General features: G+C 40.8%; 1 protein-coding gene across 4 annotated transcripts in view; it reads right to left on the bottom strand.

The window, feature by feature from the left end:
• Positions 1–1,200: 1,200 nt before the first annotated feature.
• The window catches only part of JHY (junctional cadherin complex regulator), a 58,950-nt gene continuing 43,541 nt past the window's right edge, over positions 1,201–16,609 (bottom strand). For 3 of the 4 annotated variants that reach the window (XM_077893914.1, XM_077893915.1, XM_077893916.1), the window contains exons 6-9: positions 12,603–12,897; positions 5,712–5,792; positions 4,763–4,891; positions 1,201–1,845 (exon numbers count right to left, since the gene is read on the bottom strand). In XM_077893914.1, coding sequence (XP_077750040.1) covers positions 1,648–1,845; positions 4,763–4,891; positions 5,712–5,792; positions 12,603–12,897 — 703 coding nt within the window. In that variant the 3' untranslated portion in view covers positions 1,201–1,647. Of the gene's footprint in view, positions 1,846–2,235; positions 2,930–4,762; positions 4,892–5,711; positions 5,793–12,602; positions 12,898–16,609 lie in introns of those variants that run through there. The other variant, XM_077893917.1, reaches the window with a different exon arrangement.

Below are 16,609 nucleotides of genomic sequence, written 5' to 3'. Positions count from 1 at the left end.
TCCTTGGTGTTGAAAGGCTGAAGTTGAGACTTGGCTAACTCCTTCTCCCATTACTATCAGTACGCCGACGGACAGACATCGAGTCATTTATCTGACCTTGATCTCCATTTCCTTTTCTGAAAAATTAGGTGAACAAGATAAGTCCACTCCAAGATCTGAATTTTTTGAAGGTACTCTAATAGAAATGCAATACTTTAAAAATTTGCTCTGTCCATTTAAATTTGGAAATGTCTCTATATGCATTAATCTTCCAGAGTAAGTTTAAATTTAAGGCTGTTTGGAAAAAAGAATAATTCTTAAGTTTCTAGAAAAGTCTTCACCATGTACCATGAAGGGTCCTCTTCTTTTACAAATACATCTTAGGAGCAGTTTGGGCTATGATTTTCCCAAAGTCGTGCTTCACATATGATATAATTTTCAAAATACTACAGAAACATGATTTACTATAGATAAATTTATTATTTATCTTCAGATATGTGTGATTTTTTCCCCCAGACTTTCAATTCTAATTGTTTCTAGTTTAAGAGAAAATTATGTGCTGGTAGCTTTTATACCACATCATGGTTTATGTAAAATGTTTGTAACAAAGGGCTAACTCTCCAAAGCTGGTTCTTATGCCGCCTGTATAGGTAAACAAAATTTTCCTTAAATTAGTGTTAAAACTGCCCATTTCAGGATATGGCTCTCAAAGAATGCAATGCCTGTCTAATATAAACAAGAAAAAATTAAGTTCTTCAACAATTAGTTTAAGACTTGATAATTTTACAGTGTTTAATCAGTTTCAAAAGATGAAAAAATAAAAAAAATTATTATTGACACTCAGTACTAAAGTATTGAATGCTTTCTCATCTTACCTAACATTGTGTGTGTGTGTGTGTGTGTGTGTGTGTGTGTGTGTGAGAAAGCACAGATGTGGTAATATTTTAAGATGTTTGTGATGGCAAGATGCCTGGCATATTTACATACTTGGAGCAAGTAGCTTTGAGAAGGTGTTTCCTGAGTGGATGTTTCTGGACTTGTTGGATTTCTAATTTATGTCTCGATGCTCTGTTAGAACAACATTGGGGTATGTTATACTTGAATAGGCAAAGCTAAATATGCTTTCATGTTTTCAATTTTATATATAAACCCTTTGCTAAATTTAGAGATTTTACTTTTTAAGTTTTCGGATTTTAGAACTATTTTGGAAACAGTATCTCCAAATGTACTAGCAGTTAGTCCAGGTTACATTCACTTAATTCGAAACTGAAGTGTTTATACTTTTTTCTTTCCTTATCATGAAGGTAAGAGAGAAGTTAGATACAATTTTTTTTTTTTTGCTGGGTCTCTTCAAAGTTTTCATTATGCAAGGAAGGGTAGAGATTTTTTAAGAAATTAAAAGATCCAGTATGAAACTAAAAGACTTTATTCCCTAGTCCTTATTCGGCCCCAAATTCTGATTTGAAAATAATAATAGAAAAATCTTCCTAGAAAGTAAAATATAGCCCTGTAATGTGATAAGGTCCCCATATTTTAAATTCTGTACAAAGCAAATGTGAACTGCAGCGAGAGGACAGAGTGTCATCCCTCTCTAGGTAGAGAGGTTGGTTGGAGTTTTTTCTCTACGTCCAGTCCCTGGGCATTTTTGGTCTCTGACAAATGTGTTGTCTATACAATGTGAAGGACTTTGAAAGCAGCCACAGCCTGTTTTTCTCTTTCGTGTCTGCTCTGCAGTATTTCAAGCAGTGAGATTTCAGGCAGAGTGTCTTCTTTTCGAGCATAGGTGGGATTTTTCTTTTCCTTTGATGCTGGATCAGTCAGACTTGGAGGTTTGGGTTTGGGGATGGTCTTAGCGTACTCCAAAGCCTAAAAGCATAAAGATAAAATTTTATTTGAAGTGGGAAGTGAGTCCTGGATTCCTTAAATTAAATCAAATCTTTGGAAATGTTTATTGGTAATATGAGTGGACACTATGGCTACCATTAAGTATAAGATGCAGAGGGGAATGAAGAATGGATGGGAAATGAAAGTCATGCAATATAACACACAATTTGAACAAAGTAAGTTAACCACACAGCAGTATGCTAAGGAAAAGAGCTCAAAAATGAAACAAAGTTGTGCCTTTGGGTGTTTTCTTTATAAAATGGAGTTTTTTAAATAAATATTTTATTTATTTATTCATGAGAGAGACACTCAGAGACACAGGTAGAGAGAGAAAGCAGGCTCCTCGCAGGGAACCCGATGTGGGACTCGAACCCAGGACCCCAGGATCACGACCTGAACCAAAGGCATACGCTCAACCACTGAGCTATCCAGGTGCCCCTATAAGATGAAGTTTTATTCAAGTGTTTGAAAATCAATTTCTCACGTGGGGGCTCTATTTAGTTTCTGGCAGTCTTATTAAAACCAAACTTCTATTAAGGAGATATTCACAGACTATTCCAATCAAAGTGGACTTGCTACAGCTTGAGACCAAAGACATCACTGTAGTTGATATAAAATTGAGATTCCATTATTACATCAACTCTTCTTGTTCCCAGGCTCTTGGAACTCTAGCAACCATTTATTAGAGGTTGGAAATTATCCTTTTCTTTAGGAGATCTATAGAAATCTGGAGACTAGAAAAAGCAGTCTTTCTTTTTTTCAGTGATGTCAGTTCCAGAAGACACTACAATAAAAATGAGATCACTAAATATGATTTATAAATCTGTCTTTATATCCATTTTATATTTTAAGAAGTTTCTTGATAGCTGAGATGGGACTAGATGGTATGTTCAGGTGCTGGAAGGGGTAAAAAAGTCCAAATTTCTCAGTGTGTGTAGGTGACTTCTGTAGGAATTTGTAATTACAGACTTGTCTTCAATCTCTTCATGGAAAAAATAATGGATTGGAGAAAAAAGAAAAAGTAGCACCATGGAAACTCAATCAAGTGGCCTGAGGTCTTCAAGGTCTGAGGAAGAATGGCAATAAATAGAAAATATGATGGTCTGTGAGCGAGAACATGAAGTACAAATTCCTAAAAGCACCAAAGGGTCACTTGTCCCTCATGCAAAGGGTCCCATGTTCTTATTGGGGCTGAGACAGACAGCTCTACAAGGCTTGGTGTCTCTGCCAAATGTACTTCATTCACATCCTGATTTATAGTTGGATAACCTCTGAGCGGGAGAACATTCTGTATTTTATGAAATCATTTTTTTGTGGCTACAGGAACCTATATATTATAGTCCCTTGGGAATAATATAAGGGCATGAACTTGAAAGAAACAACGAAGGACTTTTCTTTGACATACGTACCCATCAATGACAAGGAGACACTGATTCCTTAAAATTTAATGGTAGAGAAGGAAATGAATAGGACTTATCAGGATTGCTAGTTTCCTATAAGAAATCACCTTACTATTCAATTGAAAAAAATTATTTTTAAAGTTTTATTTGAGAGAGAGAGACAGACAGAGCATGAGCAGCGGGGAGGGGCAGAGGGAGAAGCAGACTCCCCACTGAGCAGGGAGCCTGATGTGGGGCTTGATCCCAGGACCTTGAGATCATGACCTGAGCCAAAGGCAGATGCTTAACCGACTGAGCCACCTAGGTGCCCCTAATGTGAGTATAGTTGACACACCTGTTATGTTGGTTTTAGGTGTACAACCTAGTGATTCAACTTCTCTGTGTTATACTCAGCTCACCGCAAGTGCAGCTACCATTGTCACCATACAATGCTATTACAGTATCATTGCCTGTATTCCCTGTGCTGTACCTTTCGTCCCCATGATTTACCATTCCCTAACTGGAAGCCTGTATTTCCCTCTCCCCTTCCATACATTTTGCCCATTACCCCGCTACCTCCCCTCCAGCCACCATCAATTTGTTCTCTATATTTATAGGTTGGATTCTGCTGCTTGTTTTGTTCATTTGGTTTTCAGATTCCACATAGGAGTGAAATTGTATGGTATTTGTCTTTCTTAGTCTGACTTGTTTCACTTAGCGTAATACCCTCTAGGTCCATCCATGTTGTTACAAATGGCACCATCTTATCCTTTTTTTTTAAGGCTGTGTAAAATGCCTGTGTGTGTGTATGTGTACGTACACACACTACATCTTATCCATTCATCTGTAGATGGACACTTGGGTTGCTTCTGTATCTTGACTGTTGTGAATACTGCAATAAACACATGTGCATATATCTTTTCAAAACATTGTTTTTGTATTCTCTGGGTAAATAATCAGTAGTGGGATTATTGGATTGTATGGTGGTTCTATTTTTAATTTATTGAGGAACCTCCATACTGTTTTCCACGGTGGCTGCACCAATTTAAATTCCTACCAGTGGTGCATGAGGGTTCCTGCCTCCTTCTCCACATCCCCACCAATGCTCGTTATTTCTTGTCTTGATTCTAGCCCTCTGATCAAGTGTAAGGTGATCTCCTTGTGGTTTTGATTTGCATTTCCCTGATGTTGAGTGACGTTGACTATCTTTTCCTGTCTGCTAGCCTTACTATGTCCATTTTTATGTGTGACAAACTTGAAACACTATGAAGAAAACATGTGGAGGGCTAAAGACCATGATGAACTTCAGGCTGAGCTTACAGCATCATATGTGTACGTGTTATTTGCATATCAATATCTGTGAATGATGGTAGCTTTATAAAGGAACGTTTCCTGCAAGGAACGGCAGTAGCTAGGGCATCCCCTGGGTTAAAAAAAATTGGGGAATTTGTTCAGCGGTAACAGAGGTTTCCTTCTCTTTCTAATTGAAAAGCTAACCTCCTTGGGTGGGGATTTCTTACCTTCTGCCGAGGGACGGTAGATTTACTTTCAGTTTTTGCTGTTTGTGGTTTTGACAGAATGGATAGGGTCTTCATGTTATACTCCTTAATTTGTTTCGCATATTCCTTTTTTTGGGTTAATTTCTGCATCTGTTCAGAGAAACCAAGTTACAACAGCGCACAGGTCCTGTGAGATCTCTGTTCTCTCTTTAAAAGCAAGACTCATTGGAGCGAGCTGGGCCTATTGTATCAGCAGCAGCAGAGGGGAAATGGGATTTACGGTGTGTAAGGCAACAGCAGCGAGATGGTTAAGTTAATGTTTCTCCAAGAAACAGTCTCTCTCTGAGGGGGGGCATCACTGCCATAGCACCACCCAGTGTTCCCTTAACAGGGTCTAAATCACATTCAGCTCCTTCTTTGTTGCATTTACCCAATTTATTTTCATTTTGGCTTCCAACTTTGAACTATACTCTCTTTTTATGCCTTGAGTGCAACTGTAGTTAAAACACATTAAGTGAAGATCTTCTTTCACTAGAGGAAAAGAAATAAAGTGGATGCACTTTTCATGGGTTGGGAAACTCTTATCCTAAGTGTCTTCTCTGTAGTCACTCTTGAAAATTACCAAGATCACTCTATTGGGAAAGGCCAACGACCGTATAACACACACATCTCTTTTCATGTGCACATGGCCCTCTTCTCTGCACAGGCCTTCAAAACTAACTAAAAGATGGATACATAAAACAACATTGGCTAGGTAATTTTATCTTATGGGAAAAGGAGTATCTGGGTCTCTATTACCAATGCTATTTCAGAAGGGTCTCTATTCAGAGGGAGACATTTGGATTACGACTTGGTTCTGGTGTGTGTGTGTGTGTGTTGGAGGGTGGGGTGGGGGATATGTTTACAGTTCTGCTAAAACACAGGTGGGCAAATCCAAGCCTAAAAAATGCTGTATGTACATCACACTCACTTTCTCTCTGATGGACTCGAGGTCAGGTCCAAGGCCTCCAAGCTTCATGTCTCTTTTCTGATAACCTTTCAGCTTAGAGCTCTACAAATACAAAGAGACAGTTTCTTTTAAGGAATTGCGTGTCCCCCCCCCCCCCACCATGCTGTTATAGCCGCATAAGGGAAGAATGGAAGCCTGTGTGGACCGTTGGGAGAGTGGGTGCTTTTCCTGACAATTCTGCTCTAATGGTAGTTATTGATAATAACTTCTTGGGTAATTTGCAGCTGGTCAGCTAACATGTTTTGACTTTTCCAACTTCTGCAACAACAACAACAAATTGGAATTCTGAAAATTATAAATAAAAATTTCCAAGTGAATAAAGAGCTGTTTCGTTATTAACATTTTAAATGACACATATGTTACCACTTCACTGTTGCTGTTATTATTGTCTGGTCTTGTATATAGTTCACTAAACAAAATGACTTCCCCGGAAGAGGGAATTGAAATCAGGTAAACATTGCTTCAAAATGAGAGTGCCCTGTCTAATGATGTTATAACACTCAAAAGATCATAATTTTTAAGGGTTGAGAGTCTAGGCAAGATCTACTGAGAAACTCCTTTCATTCAATGTGATTTTGGATATTTTGAAGTTTACATAAGACAACATATTAGTGTGGAATATTGAAAGGGACAGTAACATAATGAGGCAATTTCGTTTTTAGATTATGACACTTGAGCACGATAACAGGCAGGAGAAACACTAATGCTTTCCTGACTGTAGGAGAGATTAAGATACCCCATCCCCCAAACTGCTGCTTTCAATGTTAAAACTGACTTGCTACTTGGGGAAGACACTCTTATGGGGATACCAAATCCTTTGAGTTTGTGAATTCATTTGGTTTTCCTCTTTGGGAAGGGTAGGAAGCACAACCCCAAAGAGCTAGGGTGGATGACAGTGATTCTATTTGGACAAATCTAAGTGGGTGCTTAGAACACAGAAAAAGAACAGCCATCCTAACTGCACATGGTACTACCTGTCTATGTGCTAATGAGAAAGCTCAGTATTTTTCTAAGTTTTGAAAGCTCCTCTAAATTATGTCAAGTCCTAAGATATGCAGTTTATCTAATGAGCTTTTAAGACAATTTGGCAGATAGTCCAGAGATTTAAAAAGATTCTCATCCTATTGGATATAGTTACTACATATAACACCCAGATCTTAAAAGTGAACTTAATGAACATGGTATCAGGGTTACAAGGATGTGTTCTGGTTCCACTGGCCTACTGGCTGACTGCTCGTAGCTCATCCCAGTAGTTTCTCCTTTGCCATTCCCCACCATAGAGGGTTGGAGCCGGGTACTCCTTTCCCAGATCCTCAGCACTGAGCTCTGGCCCGTGAGGCATAAATGAAAGTTGGATAGGGTGGAGTGTGTATTGTCACTTTTATTCAGGCTGGGGCGGCCCTTCCCTTTCCTTTTCCTGGCCTTGAATGGGGATATGATAGCTGGAGCTACCGCAGCAATCTTGTGTCAAGAAAGGAATGAGAGAACCGTACAAATATTGGTTCTGATGTTTCGAGCTGTGGATCACCGGTACTAGTTCCTGTCTACTTGTGGAGTAGCTGTATGTGAGAAGAATGAGCTCAGGCTGGGCACCTGGGTGACTCAGTTGGTTAAGCATCTACCTTTGGCTCAGGTCATGATACCCAGGTTCTGGGATTGAGCCCCTTGTCAGACTCCCTGCTCAGTGTGGAGCCTACTTCTCCCTCTCCCTCTGCTCCTCGCCCCTGTTCACTCTCTCTCCTGCCCTCTCTCTCTCTCTCTCAAGTAAAACATTTTCCTAAAAAATATTTATTTATTCACGAGAGACACAGAGAGGCAGAGACACAGGCAGAGAGAGGAGCAGGATCCATGCAGGGAGCCCGATGTGGGACTCGATCCTGGGACCCCAGGATCACATCCTGAGCCGAAGGCAGACGCTCAACTGCTGAGCCACCCAGGCGTCCCTCAAATAAGTAAAATCTTAAAAAAAAAATTACTAGAGGGAGCGAGCATGAGCAGGGGTAGGGGAAAGGGCAGAGGCAGAGGGAGAAGCAGACTCCCCATTGAGCAAGGAGCTTGATCGAGCAAGGACTCGATCCCAGGACCTGATATCATGACTTGAGTCAATGGCAGAGCTTAATCACCTGAGCCACCCAGGCACCCCTCAAGTAAATAAAATCTTCAAAAATATGGGTTCATTTTTTTAAAAGTTGCTGTGAATAGTATTCTGTGACTTGTAGCTGAAAGCAGTATTTCTAACGTTTCGATGCTTCAGAGAGCCAGAATCCTGTTTCGGCAGCATTTCTATGCTGCGAGGATTGAGTTCTGTAAATAGAATTTCCCTGATCAGAATGTTCAAAACTTTAAAGTCTTTCAGTATATCTACTGCTAAAAGATGAGAGAAGATCCTTTTTCTTAAAATTTAAATTCAATTTGCCAACATCAACCCAGTGCTCATCCCATCAAGTGCCCTCCTCAGTGCCCGTCACCCAATTACTCCATCAAGATCTTTAAAAAAAAAAAAAGTTGGACTAAAATCATTAAAAAATATTAAAGTGTAGAGGAAAAAAATACTGTTTATTAAAGACTTGTCAAAATCCTAAGTCTCCTTTAAGAAAACAATCACCTGGCAAAACCACTCCAGCGGCTTCTATGCCCTTGGTATCTATCTGTTCATACTTTCATAAAATTGTTGAGTGCTGCAAATTAGTTTTTTTCCCCCCACTAAGTATTTTAGCGTTATGCTGTATTTCCCTGTCAATATTTTTCAAAAATGTGACTTTTATTTGTAACATTTTAAATGTTGAACATTTAAGATGTCCCAGGGACGAGTGTTGTTTGTGAGCTACTCTGATGATTGCTTTGAGATCCCTTCATCGAAGCAGAATTGTTGAGACAAAAATCACAAACACACTTAAGGTCATAAGTGAACACTTGCATTGGCAATGCCTAAGAATGCCCTTTCTGTCCAAACCTTGATTACTCCAGGTATGATCACATTAAAAAAAAAATCTCCACTAATTGTTAATAGGTGAGCAAACTCGGATTTTCTTCTACTTGGCGACTGCAAATCTGTTCCTTGTCTTGGGCGTGCCGTCTGTACTGCTGTTTTTGCAATCGCTGAGTTGCTCTCTATTTGCCAGAACAAACCAAGAATGAGAAAGGAGAGGACCTCGCTCAGATCCAGGTCATAAATCCAATTTGTCCTAAACTGATGAGAAATGATCAGTGTCCAGAAATCACATACTTAGCGTGAAGCAGCTTAACTTTAATCATTGCACAGACACAAAAGATACCGTGTGAAGCACAAATAATTGCTCCCTGCCCCCTGTTGTCCCAGTTTCTACCATCACCTCGAATAACCAGAATAAAGGTCTTGGCTATCTTAGGAAGACAGCAAAGGGACTCGCATCACATAGTGATACACAGTAAACACTGGGGCCTAAGAAGGGGACGAGTTGAGTATCCAAATGCTACTAACTCCTTTCCAGGGTGAGCTGCCTTCTAGCAAACAGACCTTTTCTCAAGGCAGAGAGAGCATGGCTCCTAACGGAGTTTGTTCTGGGTGACTGGCAATGAAAAATCCTGGATTTACTTGAGTTTGCCACAAGTAATCTTGATTGGCTCTCAGTGCTGTAATTTCGTTTGATCTCTTTCCACCAGAAGTCTTTTTAACAGCTTTACTGAAACAGAATTCACATACCGCAAAATTCACCCATTTGAAGTTGTACGATTCACTGGGTTTTAGTATGTTCATCAAGTTGTGCAAACATCTGCACAATCTGATTTTAGAACATTTTCATCACCCTGAAAAGAAACCCCTGTACCCATTAGCAGCCACTCCTCCGCCCCCCTCTACCTCCAGCCCTAGGCAACCACTAATCTACTTTCTGCCTCTTCAAAAGGCTTTTATAGAAAAATAATCCTCAGAATTTACTTTGATTTAGCTTTCCTTGGCTGTTACAAGACTAAAAGGTCACAGTAGCATGCCTCCTCTCCCCTGAAAATTAAATCAACAATGATAGTCCTGTTAGGTCCCCAAGAACAGAGGGAAAATATAGTCCTGTTCTCAGCAAACCCCTGATGGAGCGCGCTGCTGGTCCTTGCAGGAGACCTGCACAAACTGCCCTTCACCATCCCTGGGCCCGGGCTGATGATTTGGAAGACCAGACCCACCCCCCTGAACTGGTGTTCAAGGTTGATGGTCCCTTCAGCAGAGGATGGCACCAGACTTTCCTGATGGCACGTTTCTGCCGGTAATTAATCCCACCTCTCAAGCTAGAGGAGTGGCTTTTACTGTGAACTTGGGGCAAAGTGTGCCTGAATTGAAAATGGCCTTGATTGGCCCTGCTAGGACCTGTTTTCTTTCTTTCCTTCCTTCCTTTCCTCCTCTCTTTCTCTTTGTCTCTCTCCCTTTCTTTCTGTCTCTCTTTTTCTTAAATATTTATTTATTTGACACAAAGAGAAAGCCCAAGCAGGAGGAGCAGCAGGCTCCCCACTGAGAAGGGAGCTTGGACCCCAGGCTGCATCCCAGGATCCTGGGATCATGACCTGTGCCAAACGCAGACGTTCAACCAACTGAGCCACCCAGGCGCCCGGAGGACTTGTTTCAACTCTGAAATGCTGTACCCTGCTGTGGGGGACACGGGAGGGCCTTCCTCCAGAACATTCCTCAGATGTATGAGTGTGAGAGTGACTCAGAAGCAGGGCAAAAAACAATGCCTCAGATACTGGGGAACAGCGAGTGAAGGAAATTTGCTCTGTGGTTGCTAAATTTAATCCAAATAAACCTCTTCTTAGGAGCCGTCAAGCAGCAATACCCAGACTGTCTGTGACAACAGACACATGAGTTAATTACTGTGGCTCAGCTGTCCAACAACTCCTGAAGCAGTTGTTCTGGGGGGGGGGGTGCAATACTTTTATGCGGTTGGTCACCCCTTAATGCTGCATCAGTCCCTTGCTGCCTGACGTCTGGATTTAACAGCGTGGACAATGCTCCGTGTTCATAAATCAGTCCCATCAGAGCTGCCAGGAGAAGGGGAACGGAGCTTGGGCCTGTTAGCTTTACAAATCCTCAAATTTTTAATGCGATTCAAGTCGATTCCCTTGGAAACCACAAGATTTGCTGTGACTAGCAAATGGGCATGACCTGGATAATGATTCCCCCTGTCTGGGGCCCTGGCTACCTGCTGTTCTATACAAATAGCTCGGCTCTAAATCATTTTAGCTTCTGGAATAGCTCAAGGGACAAAGAGCACTTCTGTGCGTTTGTCAGATGTAGGGTGAAGGTGTTGGACCGAGCAAATGGATGCTGGTGGGTTGTAACATTCCTGGAAGTAAGCAAGGAGGGAGAGATTTTCTGAGTTGGAAAGGGGCTTTGGGTAGCAGTGACTGGAAGTTCTTTTTGTTTTTTTTCCCCTTCCCCTTCCCTACCCTCTCATGCTCTTAGACTTCCGGCGATGCCCTGTCACTGGGGTTCGTTTCTCCACCTCTTCTCTGTGAGACATGAATTACATTACTAAGAGAGGAAGGAAAAGGAAGCTAACATTTGATGATCTCCTCTTCTCTAGGGACTAAGCTTTTTTTTCTTCTTCTTTTTTGCCTGAAATACTCTTTTGTTTTTTTCTTATTAACTCTTGATCATCTAAAACTCAGCTCAGAATTATCCCCTGAAGCTCTGCTTGGCCGACCCCCAGGTTGGGATGTCAACCCAAGCTCCTCTGTGCAACCCACACATACCTCTTTTTTTTTTTTTTTCCTTTTCTGCAATGTTATACCGAAGCCATTTTCATGTGTGTCTATGTGAGGAAGGGTCATGGCTCATCCTCCTTACATGCTGGCACCTACCGCATTTCCTACTAGGAAGTCAACACCTATGTTGAATTGAACTAAGGTTGATTCCCTAAAACGACCTTATAGTGGATGTCCCTCTGGGCTGGGACACTGGTTCTTCCACTTGCTGGGACTGCTGTGTGCTCTGGCTTTCCATCAGTTCCCTTCCTAAGAACTGTCCTCAGCCAGATGGAACCGCTGTGCCCAAAGTTCCAAGCCTTGGGTTGAGGGGTAAGAGGGAGAAGCAGTAGCCAATGGCTGGTCCATGTGATGGAGCAAAAGCCTGGGCCCTTTACCTTCAAAGACCCTCCCAAAGTCCAAGCCTCATGGGCTTCTTAGAGGCTCCTGTTGCACCTGCATCATTGCACACTGTCCCTCAGCCAGCCCTGCTCCCTAACTCCTCAGCCTCCTGCCCCAGGGGCCTCCATTTCAGAGTCTATTCCTGGGGAACCCAGATCACCACAGGGCCATTGCTTCTGACCAGCTCTTTCCCAGTTGCCCTGTAAAACAGAATGCATTTTCCATTTTTCCCCCCTTATCATTTGACAGAAGCAAATGACCTTTCCTGAGGGTTTTTTTTTTTCTTGTAACAGTAGAGAAATGCACAGGACCTTAAAAAAAAAAGACTCCTTTCATGTGCCTTCATTTCTGCCTGGAAAGATTCCACCGTGCATCCTTGCTCAGCCCTACTTTGTCTCCTCGGATAGGAGAATGTGCTGAGAGACTCAGCCTTGACTAGGGGTTGAGACAGGATGTGAGGAGCATTTCTGAGGGTGTGGTGTTTAACCTGGGCCCAAAGGAGGACTCTGCTTCTCTGCTAAAGTAGACTCTTCCCTGAGATGAAGCACGAATGAGGGACCTTTCAGGCAGCAGCAGGGGATCAAGTCAGAAGTGACTGAGGACTTGGGGCTGCCCAGTGTGGCAGCGGCTCAGTAATGACCATCCCTCCATCCCTATTGTAGATCTGATGTGGGGAAATGAAACCCAAGGGCCATCTATATTATCGAATGAAAAGGTTATTTGGTAAAATGCTTGCATTACCTTGATGTGGCTGCTTCTCCTGTGCTTTCTTCCTTTTTCCAGTTGAAGCAGATAGCCTTCGGAATTGCTGCGGCTAATTTTCACTGGGTGTCTTTGGCTTCTCTCTGAACTGAGTTGGGATTCACTTTCTACCCTTGACAATATAGGTGGAAGTGTGATGCTGGATGAGGCCCCTTCACTGGGCTGCACCTCGGTCAGCTGTATTAAGGCTTGCTGGTGCTGCTCCATTATCTGATTGAGCTGTGAATCTGGAGAAGCTCTAACAGGTTGGCTGTCCAAGGAAGAATGGAATTTCCTGAATGGGAAACACCCCCCACCCACACACAAATCTGTTAATGGAAACTGGATACATAAGACTTTTACCATAAAAGTCTTTATGAATTTGATGTATTCACTCTCCAGATCAAATTAAATCTTAAAATAATGACCTGTAGTTTAATCTTTTTAAAAAAACTTATTTGAGAAAGAGCGAGAGATCATGAGCAGGAGAAGCAGAGGAGAGAGAATCCGAAGCAGACTGTGCTGAGTGTGGAGCTCAACACGGGGCTCGATCTCATGACCCTGAGATCCCCACCCTGAGCAGAAACCAAGAGAGAGACACTTACCTGACTGCACCACCAGGCACATCTAGTTTAATCTTTTCATAAATATATTAATTTCTTAAAAGCCTCCTGGTTTTTCTTTAGGATAGTCTAGCTCTTATTTAGAACTTCCATTTAGTACATTCAGAAAAAAACAAAATCAAAAACAAAAAAACAACCTTTAAAAAGTCAAAGATCTTCCTACCATAAAATTCCTGGAAATGCTGGATTAAATTTAAACATCCTTTTGAATACACAGGTGAATTTTTTGGGGTAAGATTTTATTTACTTGAGAGAGAGAGAGAGAGAGTGTGAGAGAGCACAAGTGAGCACGAGCAGGAGGAAAGAGGTAGAGGGAGGGGGAGAAGCAGACTTCCCGCTGAGCAGGGAGCCTAACTTGAGGACCTTGGGATCATGTCCTGAGCCAAAGGCAGATGCTTAACCCACTGAGCCACCCAGGCACCCACATAGGTGAATTTACAAGACAGGCAGGGAATCTTTGAGACCAAAACCAAAAAAGGAACTAAAGAAAAAGCAGATTTTGAATAAGCTGAAGCTATGGCTTTCTTTGTGGGAGTTTTGGGTCTATAGACTTGAGTTCTAACACTTTGGTGCAGGGTATGTGAAATCTTGGCCCCATGTGGGGCAGGGAATCCACTGAGATGCCTGTATAAGGGCCTTGGAGAAGCTACATCCTCAGAAGCTGGATTAGTGAAAACCTCAGTCACCATCCTTGAGAATCAACAAAGCAAATCTATCTGTCTTGGTCTAGGTTCTCAGTTGGAAAAAAAATTCCTTGCGAATCTCCACCCGACAGTGTTTGAGGTTCATATTTACCCATGTAATCCTGGATTCCAACACCAAAAAAAAGTAACATAAGAAGGATCCCGGAGGAGGGCTACCTCTGCATATCTGGCAGAAGCAAATATACAAGTTCTCTGGAGGGATACGTTCCTTCTCAAGCCTGCTAGGTGTTTACAGACAAGATGGCTAAACATACATTCACCATCCAAAATCTTAGAATGTATGAGGAAATCATCTATCAAGTCAGAGTCTGCAGACACACATGCACACACACAGGATCCGTGATAGATTCCTAAGAACTTCTGATAATAGAATATTAGCATTCTCTTTTTTGTTTTTCAATAGCTTTATCAAGGTATCATTTGCATATCATCAAATTTCACCCACTGGTAATTGTATATATAGTTCAGTGATTTTTTTTAGCATGTACATTTATCTTTTTAAAATTTTATTAAAGCAAGCATGTTTAAAATGATTAAAGACATGAAAGAAGAAATCAAAACCCTGAGAAACCCATTTTGAAAAAAAAAAGAACAGGGAAGCCTGGGTGGCACAGTGGTTGAGCACCTGCCTTTGGCTCAGGTCGTGATCCTGGAGTCCCAGGATTGAGTCCCACATCAGGCTCTCCCCACAGGGAGTCTGCTTCTCCCTCTGCCTCTCTCCCTTTGTCTCTCATGAATAAATAAATCTTTAAAAAAAATAAAAAGAAAAAAGAAAATAGAACAGGAAGGTTTTAATCAGAGCCAAATAAAAATTCTAGCCATGAAAAATACTCTGGCTTGGGTCAGGATCCTGTGGTCCCGGGATCAAACCCTGCGTTGGGCTCCCTGCTCAGCTGGGAGCCTGCTTCCCCCTCTCCCTCTGCCTGCAGCTCTCCCTGCTTGCGTTCTCTCTCTCTCTCATAAATAAATAAATAAAATAAATAAATAAATAAATAAATAAATAAATAAAATCTTAAAAAAAAAGCACAGGTATCTAAAAGATAGAATATAAGGAACAGAATTCAAGAGACATAGAGTCTAGAATAACAGAATTTGATATACCTCTATTTGGTATTCCCAGAGGGAAAATAGGGCAAATGATACTTCATAAGGTGTGTAATATTGCCTATGACTATTTCATAATATGGATGATAATTTTGTGGAATTTATGAAAGAAATGAATCCTCAGATTTAGAAATCACAAGCAGGATTAAACATTTCGTACCTAGACCTAACACAGTGAGACTTCAGAACACCAAGAACAAAGAGGACGACTGTAACAGAAAAGACAAAACTGAATAATATATTGACAAAAAACTTTCCACACAGAAACACAGAAAAATGTTTTCAAAGAGTTTAAGTTTTTACCAGTTTAACTATATCTCCAGATAGAATGTAAAGGAATTTCAGGTAAAGTTTCCAGTGACCTACTCTTGTTGAAATACTTTCCAAAGGATGTCTGCTTCAAGAAGAAAGAGTAAAATGGAAGAAAAACTGTGAGGCAAAGGCATGAAAAAACAATTAAATGTGAAATATTGACTGTATAAAATCAATAATTTTTAGAGTTCTAGGTGCTGGACAAGATGCTGGCCAGAAATTCTATGACCCGCAGGGTGATTGGATTAAAACAATCCAGCAATTCTGAATATGTTCTGGAAGAGAACAGAAATATTAACACTAGTCTAGTTAAGTTTTTTTAAAAAATTAATTGGATGGCACTAAAGGACATCATGCAAAGTGAAATAAATCTGACACACAAATACCATATGATTCCACTCATACATGAAATATAAAAAATAAAGAAAAAAAATAAAGAAAAAAGCCAAATCAGTCCCATAAATACAGAGAACAAACTGGTGGTTTCCAGATAGGAGGAGGTAGGGGATTGGGTTAAATGGGTGAAGGAGAGGGAGGTTTAGACTTTAAGGTACGGAGTGAATAAGTCATGGAAATAAAAGTCACAGCATAAAGAATATAGTCTTTATATAGAGCAATGTAATGGGACGGATGGTAGCTACCAGTGAACGTACATGATATATAAACTTGTCAGGTCACTAAGTTGTACACCTAAAACTAATGTAATGCTGTATGTCAACTATATGCAAAATAGAGAATATGTATTTCCAAATCAGGAGAGGGACAAAGTAACAAAACTCTATTAGTTCAATAGGGGATCTATATATCCATATATAGAGAGATATAGGAGTATAGAAACAGTAGGTGATCGAAGGGACAAATTAAGATGCTAGAAGTAAATCCAAATATGATTATTACAATAAATGTAAGTAGTTTAAAGCTGAAAATCCATTTGTGATAAAAGCTCCTTGCAAAAGGAATAGAAGTTTCCTGTCTCCCCTCACTGTCTACCAAAAGTTAAATATTTTTAATCCTATAAATACTAGAAGCACTCCCTCTAAAGTCAGGAAAGAAAGGCCAGGATGCTTGCTAGCTATCACTATCTCTTCTAGGAAGCTAAATCTGAATTTTATTGAATGTACATTCCACATCTCCAACACAGACAGCCCCGAAATGTCTTCTCATCACTTCAGACATGCAAAATTGTCTCCCTACTTTGAAAGTAAGCTCATGGAAGGTACCTGGGCATCATACTACTTCTGTATCTTCTACAGCATTTTAGCTC

Source organism: Canis aureus, chromosome 3 (genome assembly GCF_053574225.1).
Source record: "Canis aureus isolate CA01 chromosome 3, VMU_Caureus_v.1.0, whole genome shotgun sequence".
Taxonomy (NCBI): Eukaryota; Metazoa; Chordata; class Mammalia; order Carnivora; family Canidae; genus Canis; species Canis aureus.
This window is presented reverse-complemented; position numbering and strand designations above follow the sequence as displayed.